Here is a 17,988-nt window from a genome sequence, read left to right on the forward strand (position 1 = left end):
ATACAAGTTTCACTTTTTAAATGGAATTACTGAAATAAATCTACTTTTTCATGATATTCTAATTTTATGACCAGCACCTGTATATATATTGTGAATGGTTCCACAATACCAATTCCAAAACAGTCAGGGTGTTGTGTAAGAGGTAAATAAAATATCTCATAAAATCATATTTTATTGACAGTGGACTTTTTAGCAAACTTACCAAATGCTTAAACTGAGACTTGATAACATTTTGTGGGAAAATTAAGGTGCTTTTAAAAAAAGGTCTTTAGATTTCATAAATTATTATTTTTTATTTCTTTTTTCCACAAAAATCTGCATAACTTTTAACTTTCATATCTTAACATTACCCTCAAAAATCCTAAAATGTCTAGGAAGAGTATACCCAAACTTAATTTGATGCTGTCCTTGAACCTTATGGATGACATGCAAAAGCTTTTTCTGTCTTTAAAAAAAGACAGATTTTTTTTTTATTTCATGAGTCAAAATTATTATAACCATAACTAGTATGTAGCTAATGAATAATTATGTCTCTGGATGGACTATAGATTAACTCAGTTGGTCAAAGGGGATGTCAGTCAAAAGAGGTTGGGCCTCTGCAGTCATTCTGACACTGTGGTATTTTAATATAAAGCATCTAATGTAATCTAACCCCGTTAACGTATTAATATATTTTTTGAGTTTAATATGTTCCATTGTAAATAAAATATTTGTTTATGAGGTTTGAAAATCATTGCATTTTTTTTTATTTACAATTTGCACAATGTCCCCGCAATCTTTTTTCAGAATCAGGGTTCTTTTTGTTTTCAACTGCTGCAGTGTCTCGAAACCTGTGGATATCTAGATAACCATACAGAGACAATGCAACGTGATATTGATGTGTTTACAGACAGCTTTGGAGAAGGGGCTGTTATTGTAGGAATTCAGTTACAAGTAATCTACCATCTCCTGTTTAGTTTCCATTTTGAGCTATCATAAAAAATCAATATAAACGCTTTTTTTGTTTTGTTTAGTTTTTTTTTCATGAAGCCACTACAACAGCTTGAATAAAACTAAACTTTTGTTACACTCTGTAACAAAATGCAATGCAAAGATCAGACATTGTTGGGATCACTGCACACTGTTTTTAATTCATTAAATATGACTGCAAGATTGCATCATTCAAACGTTTAATATAGTGTTGTATTTTTTTCTCTTCCATTTATCATTAGTCTTAAGAGAAATGATGATTGTGCTTCCTGCAAGTTCCTGTCGGAGATACCACTTGAACATAGCAGAGATGCAGCATCATAAAACGACTGTGCTGCAGTTCAAAGTAGCACACGATCGATCTTGCAATCTCAGTCCACCGCCAACAAAAATGACTTGTCACCACCCCCAAAATTTCTATATCTGTGTGTCTGAGGCAAAAATGCCATCTACTATCTTGTGTAGATTAATTTCAGCCGGAGCTTTAGAAAGGTTAAATATAAGGAGACATGGGGGAGTTGACACTGTCTTTTTTTCCTGTGACAAGAATGAGACAAAATGTTAGCTATTATAGTACATGATCCTATTTTACATGGTGAGGTTAGCTCATTATGGTGAGGTTACCTTATTAAAGCAGGATGAGTTATGCAGCTCCAGCCTGCAGCCAGTTACAGTACAGGCTGGAGGCAATGAAATCTGCCAACCAGCACATTTAAAGCGCTTTCATAAACAGATGTTAATTTGCTCTGTATCATATGTGCTAACAAGGCTGAACTTGTGGAAAATAATAAGTGATTAAGCACAAAGTTTGTCAGAGTGATTCTGCATGGTTATGGAACAATAGCTGAGGTGTAACAACCTAGCAAATTTGTTTTCTTTTTCAAAGTTTAATTTGATGTTTGCACTCTGTCATGCATGAACCAGATGGACAATTTTCCAACATAGGAAGTGTAGTAAAACAAACTTATAGAAAATGTTTCGGAGGCCAGCATACCTGGGTCTGCAGGGTATTCCTCAACCAGCTTCCTGTGCGTGAAAGCTTTCTGGTTTCTCTTCTTCAGGATGATGTAAGCTACCACTCCCACGCAGGCCGTGGCTGCCGCCGTCCCAAGAACAGCCAGCCAAGCCACGTTCCTCTTGCTCCTGTACGGGTCTGACTCCAAACCTTTATCAGGAAAATAAACGAGAGGTTAGAGTGGGTGGGAAAGATTTATAAATAATGTGTCAGAAAATAAATGATTTAGATCACCTCCTGTCTTTGGGGGCTAATTGTGAAATAATCATGGCACAAAATGTGTTTTCTGAAAATATGTTTGCAGCAGTGGCACTCTCCACAGATATACACAACCTAATTACTCAGAAGTGCAGAATTTACACTGTGATAATTAATGCAATTAACATGCCAAAATCACGATAATTTCTTGAATACATTTGAATAATCTAAGATGGCATGCTGAGTGCATCATCTAAGTAAGGTTTACAGGGCCTGAGTGCTACTTGGATGGCAGAACTAATTCAATGTATTCATGGATAAATAAAGTGATTTCGTATATGACATTAAAGCACAGAGCTAATTGTAAGCTGCACAACAGTAAAACACACTGCTTTTAGCTTTATAAGGAGACATAAGATGAAAAAGGTGTAGAAGTTAAATGTACTAGAGAATTTGTATTTCCTGTGAAAACGAATCACTGAATTATTTTGCTAAAATGTGCTGAGGACAACTGGAAATATGTTAAATACGGAACTGCCAATGCTCTGAAATTGAACAACTGAAAAAAAGGGGAAGCCAGCATAACAGCAGGAATATGTGAAAAAAATGCTGAATGGAGTTGGGAAAAGCTGAAGAGAGGACAAAAAATCTGAACTGAAAGGAGCCACGAGATGTCCAACTGTGCAGTTTGACATGTTCAAGTTAAAAGAAGCTATTTGATAGAAAGGGTGACCTTTATCCCAATACCTTTGCCCCTCATGCCTTAAAATCCATCTGAAGTGTTGTTTCCCCATGAGATGTCCAACTGAGAAGTTTGGTGTGTGAAAGGGTTATCATTTTAGAGTTTTAACCATGACCTTTGACCCATGTAACCCTCAAATCAACGTGCTGTCAGACAGTTTCCACAGACTGAAGGACAGCTTGTGTTGGCTTTGGTGGCCATCTTGACTTTTTAAATTAACCTTCAGTATGGGTTGGGGAACACTTTCAGCTACTACCACACCAAATTTTAGTGCAAAATGTTAATGAGTTGAAGCTGAAAGAAATCGAAAGGAGCAAAAAATAAATAAAATAAAATAAAAAAAGACAAACTTAGCAAAACAACAAATAGCTAATTAGAGGATAGGGCTGTAAAATTAGTAGAAAAAAGCTAAAACTAACAGTAACAGGTTGTAAACATCAGAAAGAAGCTGAAATGTGTGTAAAAAAACACAAAAAGAACAAAAATAGTGAAAAAAGAAAGTAGAAAAAAAGTGAAATTGTCAGAATAAATCTGAAAAAAGCTAAAGGAAGCTGAAGCTAGCCAAAAAAGACTGAAAAAGTAAAGAAAAAACCATAACATAAGCTGAAATAAGCAGAAAAAGGTCACACTCAGCACAAAAAAATTGATATACAGTATCTTTTAAAAGGGGAAAAAATTTCACAATTTTTTTTTTCAAAAACATCGAAACTCTACAAATACCAAAAGTCATAACAGGAATGGCCTGAAGGAGTTGAGTGATACATGAATTTTTGAAAAAGAACAATAATTGCAGAACAAGTTGTACTACATGCCAAAAAAATAAAAAATATATATAAAATACAAAACAACAATAAATGAATTTCAATAACTTTCACACATTTAATTAAAAACTGTCAATTATTTCTCTCTATATTGAGCTGAGTTCTAAACAATTAGATAATATTCATTTTTGAAATTGACCAGATTCTCCTCAATATTTTTGGACTCAAAAAAATCTTTCATAGATTTGCCCTATAAAAAATACTCAAAATCTATTAATATGTATTATCCATATTGTATTTACCTAAATCCATTTTACCCCTAACATGGGTTGAAGTAAAATAAAGGGTTTTTATGTACCTGTGTTTTCAACTTACTTGTCAGAAGAAAATAAGTTTCTTCCTGTTATTTAGGTCATTTTTGTTTTTTGACTGTGGTAGCACTTGTATTTAGCACCAGTCATTCTACCCTGCTCGCATTTGAGAAAAAAACTCACATCTTTGTGTTACCCCCAAACTAAAAAAAAAAACATCTTTTAGCCTCAGTGTTTCTCTGCAGCTCTTAATATCAGCCTACAACTCCAGAAATAATGATGAAATCATATGAAAATAAATGGTGTGTTTTTTTCACATCATCCAGCCCAACTTTTAAAATAATATCTCTCAGTAGAAACTGACATTTGTGTATCCTGCATGTTTTCTTGCAGAGAAGGTGGGACTTGTCAGCTAGTTAGTGAAAGCAGAATAAAGTTCTAACTTTTTAGGAGTCTTTCTTGCAACATAAAAACAAACAACTGGAGGGAGAGAAGATAATTTAAGGCTTACTCTTTGAAAAACACCAAAAACTTGACAAACCCGACCAGCAGTAAAGCATAAACTACAGCATGACTTTTGACTATTACTCTGAGTATGGCTATATCGATCTGCAGCACATATTGTTTTTCCAGCTTGGAGTATTTGGGCAAAGGAGAATTCATTTGCTTGTAATGCTGTTCGGTCAGAGATAGGGGTCCACATAAGACAATTAAGAACCAGTTTGTTTTGTGAGTTGTCAGTCAGAGTACTGTCCACTCACTAATACAGTATGTTAACAATGTACTTCAATGGTTAATGACTTTAAATTGTGCACAGTTTTGCTTTTGTGCAAGTCGGGTGGAGTTGACTGTCTCATACTATTCTTTTAAAACCTTTAAAATGGACTGTTCCAAAAACATCTGCAGCTTCTTTGTTATGAGGGGTGTGGTGGTTCTTTACAAAACAGAACAGAACAAAACAGAGCAGATGACATCACAAAGCTGCCCATTTTTTTAAACGGAGCACAGTCTGATAGATACAGTATAACCCTTCTTAGTTAGTTCTTATATCTCTAACCTAACACGCATACTTCTAAAGTACTAAACCTCATCAGAAACTGGCTGAAAGTAGAATCAAAGTGCAGCTGAACACAAAAATTACTTTTAATGTGAAATCTGTATGGATAACATTGGATCAGAGAGGAGGTTAACTCCGTTCTCTCAGTTGTGTGGAACTTTTTCACTTAGTAAATGTGAAGATCTTTCCCCTTTTAAAAATATATGCAGCTGCCTGAGGACTTTATTCCTCTAATAACTTATTTTCTTGCCTGCAAGAACGGAAAGAAAATGCTAATATTGCAACTTGGGGAAATAATCAATAGATTAAGATTCAGGTCAGTTTTACAAACTTCCATGAGTTTTGTGCTGTTGATAAAGCTTGACAACTACTTAGATTACTTGTTTTTGTTGTGTTTCTATAGAACATAGATTATTATCTGATGTATTCCCAGAGGTTGAAAAACAGGCAGCCATTCTTAGCTCTATTCTTTCAGTCTAAATTGTGCCATTTTGCACGTTACAATTAAGTTTACCTAACACTTTTAGTCAGAATAAAATAAGTACAACTGTGATGATAAAACTGCAACAGTTGTGCACTGTTAGAAAAAAAAAACAGTATAAAGCATATGAAGATATCAAACCACGCTGTGGATGTTTAATAAAATGAACTGTGAGCGTAAGTTTTAATTCACTGTGAGATCAGACACCCGAGGTGAGTGGGTGTTTTGATCTATTGAGGTCAGAGGAGCCAATGATAAATTGTAAGCTCATATTTAGAAACCCTTCTTTTATCTGCATACAACAGTGGGTGTCTTTGCATGGTTTCTGTGTACATGCTGTGCCTGTCATGATGACTGTGGGGATTTTTTTTTCTTCCTCTTCTGGTTCGCCCACAGTTTCAGAACGGTTTCCTTACTGTTTATTGCCATCATTTGTTATTGTTATGTCTTGCTGTCACATCTGTTCGTGTGATGCAAGTTTTGTTTATCCCAGCCCTACACCAGGCCTTTATGGGGCTTTTCATTGGCAGCGAGCTTACCCGCATGTATTTTTCAGTGGAAGTAGCTTTCTCGAGGAGCTACAGAGGCTAAATTGAATTGGTGATTGATTTGCACAAGTGTGTATAAAAGAGGTCTTTCTTACTCCAATCTCCTCCAAATCTCGAGGTCGACACCAAAAGCTAGTCTCACGCTCCTGAACAGGGGCAGAAGCTTCTTTAACCTCGGTCCCTCGCTGCCTTTTTCCATGACTAAAACAAGGTTTCATTGTCCTGCTGAGAGGACGGCTGTAACAGACCTCTTCTCTCACAGTGGCTCCATCGATAAAACCTGAAACTCAATCCAACCTTTGCCTTTGAAAGAGCGAGCATTTGTCCTTTGCCAGTGGGAAAATAGATGCAGCTAAATGTGGGTCAGGAAAAGGGTGGAAAAGCCCGGTGAGTAAAACATACAACAGTGATAAATGTGCTTATGATCAGGGAGCAAAGTGTTACTTTAAAACCAAGGTGATCCTTGAAGGATTTAAAGCGGGAGTTGTTGTTTTTTTTTTTTTTTTCAAATCTATTTTTGCCGTACACCATTTTTTGAAAGGATAATATATTCTTTAGTGGAGATGTGTGAGGTATTTCCGAATAGTTACTGTCGACCATCAGCACTCTCGCAGTTTTGACTGGTGTTGACACCCACAAAAATGATTTTACAGCAGCGTGATTTACAGCCCCTGTAACATGAAACCCAACACCAACCTATTCTATGTAGTTGTCTGATTTATTTTTTTATTTTACTGTTATTTTACCAGGCAAGTCCCACTGAGATCTCAGATCTCTTTTTCAAGGGAGGCCTGGGCCTGAAGGCAACCTGCATGTTTCGTGGGGTGGGGGAAACCAGAGTACCCAGAGAAAATCCATGCAAGCACGAAAAGAACATGCAAATTCCATACAGAAAGACCCCAGGTCCAAACCGGGGATCGAACCCAGGACCGTCTTGCTGTGGGGCGTCAGTGCTAACCACTGAGCCGTCGTGCTGCCAAATGATGGAAACACGATGGGGTTTAAAAAGCCTCAACGCAGCATTTATTTAAACCGGATCATCATTAATGTGCTGTTTGAGATGGTTGGCTTAGCAATTATTTGTCCCTTGCTTTAAAACAAACCCATGTAATGTTTCCAATCTATTTAAAGGAACAGTACACAAAGTGAATTACTGTATTACCTGACTGCGCACCAGTTCCTCGTTCTGACCCGTCTGCAATGACCCCGCTTCGGTTAGCCACATTAGGTACATTTACCACATCTGTGGTTGTAGCCAGACTTGATTCTGGGATGCCAAAAGGGTTTGTGGTTGTGGTATTGTTTGTCTGTGGTGTTGTGGTATTTGGTCCAGCTGTGCTTAGTGCTGCTGTGGTAGATCCTGTGGCGTTTGGTGCTGCGGATGTTGTGGCTGCTGTGGTGGTAGATCCTGTAGAGTTTGCTCTTTTGTCTGAATCTAGTGTAGTTGTGGGCTGTTTTGTGGTACCATTCTCCGGAGCCAAGGTTGTTGACTCTAATGCGGTGTTGTTGTTCGAGAGATCTCGTGTGCTGGTGGAGTTTTCTGCGGTCATGGTAGAACTGAACTCCTCTTCAGCTTGTGTCATGTTGGTTTGGCTTGAATTTGTGGATTCTGTTGACGCGTTAGCTGGAGGGACGATAGCCTGTGGTAATTCTGCTTGCGTGGTTTCATTTTCAAATGCCGAGTGCAGTGTGTTGTTGGAAATATTCAGATCTTCAGACGTTTCATTTTCCCTTCTAAACTGGTTTGCTACATTCTCCTCTTCTTCAGTGACGTCTGCCATAAATCCGGATGCAAGACCTCCATTGTTGTCACTCCCAGAATCAAACTCGCTTTGTTCAGGATTTCCATTTTCTCCGGTGTTTATGAATGGTTTGCGGAGCCAACTTTTATCAATTGTGCGTCCAGGGAAGTCAGTTGTTGCTTGAAGTGATGCTAAGTGAAGCACTTGAAAAAGCAGAAGGAAGCAGGCTGTGATTTTCAAAGTTTTCATTTTTCCTGTTAGGTTCACTCTGAAACACAAGAAAACAAACAACAAATTTTTGGGGTCATATTAATCATTCTATAAATGAAATTACTGTGTTAAAAAAGTGAGAGCTCAGAAAATCTACCACACTTGTTTCTTAAAAGAAAATTATCATCAGCTTATATAGTCTTAGGTAGTTGAATTTATTTTCTCTTAGCAAAAATCAATGTAGTTGTGTCATTTAAAGTTACATTGTGTGTACTGAAATCACTTTTTGATCCACCAGTGTGGGTCAAATCAAAGGAATCTGAAAACTGCGTAGCTGTAAAGGCCATGCCTGTGTATGACTCTCGTGGGACAGACGAGACCTTGACACTGTCACAAGAAGTGGCTCTTTGCAGTTCAAAGAGGTGTCAAGCAGTGTTGAAACGCTTCTTTGAAGTGTCAAGAGGGAATCTTTTGAAATAGCTACAGAACGAATTAGCAATTATTTTTATGCCTCTTCAACGCCACAGACAATGAGCTTCAGGTTGTCGGCTCGTCCCGCCTTAGTTTGTGAATTTGAAATCTTTGGAAAGCCTTGAAGGCGTTTCTTAAACTTTGGCACAATGTTTACTTGGATTTGAGGACGCTGTCGTTAGAAGCTGGTGACTCAAGGTCACTGTGAGCAGAAAGGAAGTTCTGTAATAAATGAAAAATTGTGTCTTTTTTGTCCTTATTTGATAGAGCAAAATAAATTGTTTTTGGAAAGGTTTTTTTATGTGTCCCTGATATTCCTGTTACACAACAGTTGTTCAACAACATTACTCAGAAGCATTTGGATTTAAATTACAACTGGGCTGGTACGTGCATACAAACACATACTTTCTACTTTTGTTTGTCAGTGTGTCAAATCCTAATACTAGATATTAGCTTTAAGTTGTACGTCTCTCATTTTGCCCCATTGAAATGATAGTTTTCTGCAGATGATCAACACTTTTATCATGATGTCGGTTTGTGATTGTGATAAAGGCACAAGGATGGAGATATCCAGAGTTGCCAAAAATCTTTTTTTTTTCTCAAGGTTCAAACTGACCACTCAAAGACCCACAGTGCAACAAAACATTCTGCTTGCTCCTGTTTTCTGAAAGAAAAAAGAAACAAAACATGCTGTCTGCTTTGATAGTGCAGGTCAACAGCACTGACACCAAGTTATATTGGAAATCCTTGAAGAGCTGATCCTGTCCCACCTCCCGACGATCAAAGATCCTCTCGTTTGATAGTTAACATCTCTGGGATCATGACATACTGAGCTGCAACATCAGGAGTTTGTCTGGGAGTTTCTATGCAATATTGCCTGCAGTGTTCTCCAGATCAAGAAAGTCGTAACACAATCTCTAGAGAGATATGTGACTTATTGACGGGGGTGAATTAACACAAATGCTCTGTGAGCTATGTGTTTTCCCCTGGGCGTAACTCCTACATACAAATGACAGCAGCTCCCTGCAGGGCATGCTTGCTGGGAATCTCTTTGTTGATCAGCTGCTTTGTTCCTTCTCGTGGGCTGTGTGAAAGGCTCTGTGTATAGTATGTGAAAAAGGAGGACATGCAAATCTAGGGATTTTATTTTTAGCGTAACCTGTTATACCTGTCCCAAGCTTTTATTTTGGCTAATGGTACCAGTAACTAGAAACACAATGGGTCTGTTAATATGCAACTGATTGCCTTACCAATCAGCCAGAAATGTTAATGTATGGGCTGTTCCTCAACAAGCTTGTTTGTAATTCACGAGCACTGTAGGCCTGTTTTTCTTTTCCTGTACTTTGAAAAATAAATGAAAAAAAGCTGTGGGTGGTTGCTGGTGCCTGCCTGCTGTGCGAGCGCTGGATCAATCAAAATATTCACATCTGCCTATCATTTAGAAAAATGGTCTACTCCACCGATAAATCCACCTAGGGCAGAAAAAAACTGTTGGTGGTTTACAATCCAGGGGGGGAAGTGTTTTATGTCAGTCTTTCTGAACCAAATGAGCCAAGAATAGTTAAACAGGAAACACAATTAAAAACAACAGCATTTCATGGTGACGCAGAGAGACTTGAAATGGAGCATTTACACTAAGAAACTGGCGATGAAATTGATTCTCGAAAATAAAGTAAAAACCGAGCTACTTTATTTTCTGCCTTTGTCTCTTTGCATTTCTGACGAAACTCTGAAATTAAGCTAAAGATAAAATCACATGGTATTTGCAGATGTGGTTTCTAAATTCCTCACATGAATCGCAGAAGCACGTAGTCTGGTTGTTTAAGTTTAATTCTAATCAAAAAAATTGTTGGGACAGAATTGCTTAAAACTAATCCCAGAGTATTTGAAGACATATTAAAGTCATATGAATGTTGTTGCAGGCATCTCCAACGCACTGAAACTGTTCTATTTATTTATTTATTTATTTATTTATTTATTTATTTATTTATTTTGGTCTAAGAAAAAAATGGCTTCCAAATAAAATTTAATCGCAATGTAGTGATGTCATAACTACAAAACCCCACATTTATCTCAGTATTATTCTGCAGTAACTCACTTGTATTGATTGAAAGAGTAAAAAAAAGTGTTTTAATATAATAAATACAAGTAATTATGAAAAAAGCTCTTGAGCATTAACATCAAGTGTAAACAGCCCAGCCTACCTCAGCTCTGAATATTAATAACAGATCATCTACATGTGCAATATTTCTGAAAGGCATACAAATAAAACATAATCAGATAAATGCATATATGTATATGTCGTGGACTATAAAGGAATGACATTGTAGAAATGCATTGGAAGTCTGAATAATAGCAGGAACCCACTTGGATACCTTTAAAAACTTTATTCTTGTTTCTGAATCCAATCAGCTTCACAGCTGCAGTACAGACAGCCTGTGGCCTTGGCCCGTATAGAAAAACACAACAATCCCTCTCAGCAGCCCAGCTGTCCTAAGCTGATCTAACAGAAAGTCTGCAAAACTAAAGCTTCTACTCATTTCATAATGATTCAACCTTTTAAGCCCTTTTCACCACTTCTGGCTCTTCCTGGTTCCACCCCTGAATGCGGTTAGCAACTTTTACATCAGATGTCAGAACGTCACCAGCTTTTGTTGATGCTAAAGAGAGAACACGCGATCATTCTCCACTACTCAAGGCTGCAATGATCAGAAAATGCAAAAACACCATACTGGATCCAACATTCAGAGGCTCATTTACAAAATGTCCTTCAACATCAAAGCAGTGACCTGACCTAATCACAAGACTTGGTTCTCATACAGAAAGTACTGTCAAATTTAGATTTAAAGACATCATGTGTCTGTTTATGCTGTGCAAGGTGTGTAAATAAACAAGACATAAGAAGTTGCTGTTCGTGTTCTGAATAACTCAATTTATGTGATTTCTCAGAACAGAAGGCACTGACTATCCTATTTCTTTCTAAAAACACAACAGTTTAATCACAGTGGTGTAATCACACTATGAAAAAATGATTGCACATTGATTATGCAGACATTTTAATAAAGATGTTGAACACATTTCAATATTAATATGTAGTATTTGTCAAGTGCGTTTCAAGGGATCATGCAAAATTCACAAGTCTTCTGTTGTTGACATTTTTTAATTAATTTATAAATAAAACGTTTTTGCGCCGCTCTACAGTGATAAACCCCTCTATCAAACTAGAATTAACCTCTCTGGAAGCTAGAAGGGTGTGTTGTGTGAAGCACCTCATTTTGGATTTAAAGAGACAGAGGTGATCTGAGACACACCTCAGAAAAGGGGTGACAGAGGGGCTTGTGGAGCTACAATATGGAGGAATTCAAACCAAAGTGTTGCTGTACCACTTTATATAGATCCCAACTGAATGGTTTAAATGTGAAAAAGGAGGATTTAAAAGAATGATATGTCTCCTTTTAAGAGTAAAAAAATATATACATTTTATACTAAATTTTAAAGTCCATGCGCTTGGAGCAGTGGAAAAATGTAATAGGATCGGACAGTTTCAATGAAGTTTCACCATGAGACTCATTATCCTACTTATTTGCTGTTTAAAATGTTCTTGAATTTGGGCAGCTCTCCCCATTGGGCTAAATTGAGCACATAATATAAAAATACAAATTAAAATAAAGCACCTAATCCATAACAGCTCATTTGTTAATTCCGAGTGACATCAAGAAATAATTATTTTTTACTCATATTTGTATTTATTCAGAACGAATGATGTAAAAAGCATTAAAAAAACGTAAAAGTTTTACTGTAAACTGTTCTTGAAGGCTGATGTGTTTCACTGGATAATCTCTGGCTCGTCTTTCAGATCCATATTAAAATCTCACACACAATGTTCAACACATCTAATAAAGCCTTGAACATAAATATAATGAAAGGTCTTTTGCTTTAGGATTATTATTAGTATGAAATCTTGTGTATTCATCATTCATATGTTTGGATCATTCATATGCCAGAGCTCTGTATTAATATCAGCTGTAATAATTCTGTTCATGACTTCATATATCCATGTGTCATATGTGCTTTTGCATAAATTCTTTTCAGCATGCACTAATATATATCTTTTTTTATTTTCTCATCCCATTTCAGGGTAGAATAAAAGGGTCTGTATGTAAAAACATAATTATTTCATAACGCACTAAATTAAAGGCCTCGCATTCCTTGAAGGATTGCATATTTTGCACTACTAGTTTTAAACTTGTTTTTTGTTAAGTTATTATAAAATTGTAGTCATTATGGTAAAACGCTGAAAATAATTTCCACAAGATTTTGAGGGATATCACACTCAGAGTATGTGTTGACTCCTGACTACAACCACAGACCACAGTTTTAGCTCAATAGCTGTAAAAAAACTGAGTTGCAGACATTTTTCTGTTGGCTCATGTAGAACTGTTACGGTGGTCCTCTTATATTAGAAGATCAGTAATAAATATACATACAGCGATTACTTTCTTTAAGTTTCATTTAATCCAACCTGTGTGTCACAAAATATTTTGCTAACACACAAACAAGTTTGACTTCAAGAGTTTACATACATGTCAACCTCTTCAGGCGTCTTGACCCTCAAAAATCGGCTATTTTCACACAAAAAAATCCGTACTAGTAACACCCGATCAACTGAAGAGGGGGGACTGTTTTTTTATTTTTATTTTTTGTTGCATCCTACAGAATCTGAGATGTAAAATTTAAAGCTAAGTTTTTGAAAACAAAAATAAAAAAAATATGTGAGATTGCGCTTTACGTCTATGCCTGCAGATTAGGGGAAAATCCATGTCATTTTCTGACAGTTCATCTAACCGGACATGTATAGTAATGTTTTCATAGAATGAGTAGCAGCATGAGCTGTGAATCACTCTCAGCTACAGCTACACTAGTTTGCTTTTTATCTTTTTATCTTAGTTTAAACCAGTTTTGTGTTTTAAAATGCATTTGTCTTTGGCCGCCATCTTGAATCGGGTCGACTCCGAAAGTGAACCGGTTGCAGGTGTTCATCCAATGAGTGCTTCCTGAACTCTAATTAAAATCTATTTAGTGATTCATGAGATATTTTGCTAACAGACAGATGTGCCCAGAGACAGACGGACACTTTCAAAAACTCTAAAGCCCACTTCCACCTTTCAGYGGAGGGTGAGAAAGTGGACAAAGTGTGGCGAGGGGAGTATTTCCTTTTTCTCAAAGTCAAGTTGGCGGCAACAAAAGCTGCGCAGATAAGACCAGAAGGTTTACAAGCTTTAAAAATCAAATGAGTATGAAGTGTGCTGCTCATTCAGCAACTCTTTAAGAGCCCAGAGATATAAAATCCCAGCGGATTACTGAAAGATGCTTACAGTGTTATCTTGTCTACAATCATCAGCAGGATGTGGATGTGGAGGGAAATAAGGCTGAATATATGGATATAGATGAGCTTGTTGAGAGCGCTGAGGCCACTTTGGCTTCACCGGAGAGACACAGTTATAAAAGTGGCTGTAAAGAGAACACATAATGGGCCAAATGCAAGGATGGGCCTGCACTTATCTGAAGCTTCTGACGCATTTTTAAGCAGTTATTACTGACTGAGCTCTAGATTACGCTCTCTCATTAGACAGAAAAAAGACAGACCACACTGCTCCTATTTCTGTGTTCAAATTATGGATGTTTATTATCTACAAAGGAAAGGCATAAAGGTGGGCTGTAGTGATTTTGTCCGTGTCTGTTTTCAAAATTTCTTGTGAACCACTGGATGGGTTTGAATGAAACCGCAGAAAGCAGTCACTGGTTAATCATCTACAACTGATAAACTTTTGGAGTTAACCAGATTCCAGATGGCCGCCACAGCCCACGTGACCTTTGAAAACACAAACGGGTATTTCTCGTTCAGTTCAGCATGAATTGAGCTCAAATTTGGCTTGGTAGTAGCTGAGAGTCATCGCCAACACATACTACGAGCAGTAACTGATTGTGGAAGATCTTTATTTAAAACTTTGTCATTAACTATTAGCGTGAATACTGCCTGTCTGTTAGCAAAAAATATATAAAAAATACTCACAAACAGCTAAAAAGATTTTTATAAAACTTTCAGAAAATAATTACTGGATGTGCATCTACAACTAGTTAACTTTTAGAGTCAATCCAATTTAAAATGGCCGCCACAGCTAATCAACCTTAGCAAACACAAAAACAGCTATAACTCAGTCAGTTTTATAGATACAGTTAGGTCAGAATATATTTGGACACTGACACAAATTTTGTCTTTTTACTGAAACATATTCAAGTTATAGTTATATAATGTACATGGACATAGAGTCCAGACATTCAGCTTTCATTTGAGGGTATCCACATTAAAATTGGATGAAGGGTTTAGGAGTTTCAGCTCCTTAGCATGTGCCACCCTGTTTTTAAAGGGACCAAAAGTAATTGGACAATTGACTCTAAGTCTATTTCATGGACAGGTGTGGGCAATCCCTTCATTGTGTCATTCTCAATTAAGCAGATAAGAGGCCTGGAGTTGATTTGAGGTGTGTGGTGCTTGCATTTGGAAGGTTTTGCTGTGAAGTAAATATGTGGTCAAAGGAGCTGTCCATGCAGGTGAAACAAGACATCCTTAAGCTGCAAAAACAGAAAAAACCCATCCGAGAAATCGCTACAATATTAGGAATGGCAAAATCTACAGTTTGGTATATCCTGAGAAAGAAAGAAAGCACTGGTGAACTCATCAATGCAAAAAGACCTGGGAGCCCACGGAAGACAACAGTGGTGGATGATGGCAGAATAATCTCTATGGTGAAGAGAAACCCCTTCACAACAGCCAACCAAGTGAACAACACTCTGCAGGAGGTAGAAGTATCAATATCCAAATCTACCATAAAGAGAAGACTGCATGAAAGTAAAGACAGAGGGTTCACTGCACGGTGCAAGACACTCATAAGCATCAAGAATAAAAAGGTTAGACTAGACTTTGCTAAAAAAAACATCTAAAAAGCCAGCAGAGTTCTGGAAGAATATTCTTTGGACAGAGTAGACCAAGATCAACCTCTACCAGAATGATGGAAAGAGAAAAGTCTGGTGAAGGCATGGTACAACTCATGATCCAAAGCACCACATCATGTGTAAAACACAGTAGAGCAGTGTGATGGCTTGGGCATGCATGGCTGCCTGTGGCACTGGGTCACCAGTGTTTATTGATGATGTGACACAGGACAGAAGCAGCCCAATGAATTCTGAGGTATTCAGAGCCATACTGTGTGCTCTGATCCAGACAAATGCAGCCAAACTGATTGGTCGTCGTTTCATACTACAGATGGACAATGACCCAGAACATAAAGCCAAAGCAACCCAGGAGTTTATTAAAGCAAAGAAGTGGAATATTCTTGAATGGCCAAGTCAGTCACCTGATCTCAACCCAATTGAGCATTTCACTTGTTAAAGACCAAACTTCAGACAGAAAGGCCCACAAACAAACAGCAACTGAAAACCTCTGCAGTGAAGGCCTGACAGAGCATTAAAAAGGAGGAAACAGAGCGTCTGGTGACGTCCATGAGTTCAAGACTTCAGGCAGTCATTGCCAACAAAGGGTTTTCAACCAAGTACTAGAAATGAACATTTTATTTAAAATTATTTATTCTGTCCAATTACTTTTGAGCCTCTGAAATGAAGAGATTGTGTTTAAAAGACGTTTTAGTTCCTCACATTTTTATGCAATCATTTTGTTCAACCCACTGAATTAAAGCTGAAAGTCTGAACTTCAACTGCATCTGAATTGTTTTGTTTAAAATTCATTGTGGTAACGTCTAGAACCAAAATTAGAAAAATGACGTCTCTGTCCAAATATGTATGGACCTAACTGTATGAGCTAGAATTTGGTGCAGTAGTTGAGTCATTTACAAGACTAATAAATAAAAAACAAAAACAAAACAGTAATTTCAAGTTTTGACGAAAACAAACACAGCTTTGTCATTTTGCAACATCTTAGTTTACAGTCTGATGTGATAGGAGGATGCAGTGTTCTTTAATCATAGATATGTGCACGGAGCAAATGTTTTATACTTTTCTAATCCATTTTCATTCGTTATTTTTTCACAATACTAATTTTGGGCCAAAGTTTCACACGACTTAAATCACTTTCATTTTTCAAGCAAGTCCTCCAAAATGAAGCTCTCAGATGCGCCTGTTGATCATTAGATCCGTCGACTGTTTCCCCCTGTTTGATTTTATGATCCTCTTGATCGGAGACTGCGTGGCTTCAGTCTCGAGCAGAAACGCTTTGCAATTCTTTGGAGGAGCATAATGAAAAAGCCTAACTGTGCGTGCTCTCGCTTATTTCCTCAGCTGATCATAAAAACGTGCATAATTTCTACCGCGTCTAATCCTGCGTGGTTTCCCACATGAGGTTTTAATGGTTCCTTACTCGGAGTTAGTGAGAATGAAATTTTTGGCAAACTGCCTCTCGAGGACAAATTTATCTGAGGTGGCAACATGTAGCTTAATTACAAATCATGCTTCTCATGACAGTGGAGTAGCAGCTGCCGGATGGTTGTTGCATATTGATGGAGTCGGCTCCCAGGAGGTGTTCAGGATGCAACCCAATCAGTGTGACACTCTAGATTTAACAAAGGCGGTCCTGGTTTTAAATAAAACCCATAGCTTTAGGTTAGCTGAAAGTGGATGGTTGTTTTTCCCAGACACAGCCAGGATGTGACTTCATGTTGCTTTCTCTCCAGGCTTGATTAGAGTCCATATCCGACTGTTACATTGCTTTGAACTCACAAAAAGCAATAATGATACCCTCTTAAACCCAACAAAGAGCATGTGAATTATGTGTGCAAGAGACTGGGTGTACTTCTGCAGCACTAGGGAGGATGCTTCACTGTCAGAGTTGAATTATCTTCTTCAGGTTTGTGTCTGGCAGAAAACCAGCGGGGGCCCAGAAGGCAGGAAGGAAAGCTGAACGGCTCTGCTTTGATATCTTTTACATTTAACCCTTATAGACACACACCTCAGAAGGAGTTTGGATTTAGTTTTATTCTTATATATTCTGACACACGTCTGTCTCGTGGCCTTCATCATGGACACGGGCTCAAAAGGAGCTGGCAGCTTATTAAGTTTTTATTGTGAATAGCCAATAAAAYCTTTATGATCCTATTTCAGCATTTCCCGGATCCGTTTTTTTTTTTTTTTCCTCGTGACTATTTTTAACAGCGGGAAAGCAGCTCCGCTTTCTTCCATTGTCAAGACCTTAATAAAAAATGCATCATGATCCTCTGCAAGTTTGGGGAGGAAGAGCACAATATCTGCAAACCACGAATAAAAAAGAAAAACAAAAAAAAGTTTAAATCCRTTAAAAAATAACAATTTCTTTACAGTGTGTCCACTAACTTTATGGTATGCCAAGTGTTTCACTGTCTCCTTTGAAAGCACAAAGCTGACTGGTAAATTTTATTGTGTTTTTTTTTTTTTTTT

The 17,988-nt window shown here is 37.4% G+C and overlaps 1 protein-coding gene across 1 annotated transcript in view; it reads right to left on the bottom strand.

The window, feature by feature from the left end:
* Positions 1–17,988, bottom strand: part of LOC106536581 (mucin-15) — a 22,802-nt gene that overhangs the window by 2,442 nt on the left and 2,372 nt on the right. The window contains exons 2-3 of the mRNA XM_014033885.1: positions 7,245–8,092; positions 1,964–2,134 (exon numbers count right to left, since the gene is read on the bottom strand). Of these exons, the coding sequence (XP_013889339.1) occupies positions 1,964–2,134; positions 7,245–8,073 (1,000 nt within the window). The 5' untranslated portion in view covers positions 8,074–8,092. The remainder of the gene's footprint in view (positions 1–1,963; positions 2,135–7,244; positions 8,093–17,988) is intronic.

This window comes from Austrofundulus limnaeus, unplaced genomic scaffold (assembly GCF_001266775.1).
Source record: "Austrofundulus limnaeus strain Quisiro unplaced genomic scaffold, Austrofundulus_limnaeus-1.0 Scaffold1884, whole genome shotgun sequence".
In the NCBI taxonomy this organism is placed as follows: Eukaryota; Metazoa; Chordata; class Actinopteri; order Cyprinodontiformes; family Rivulidae; genus Austrofundulus; species Austrofundulus limnaeus.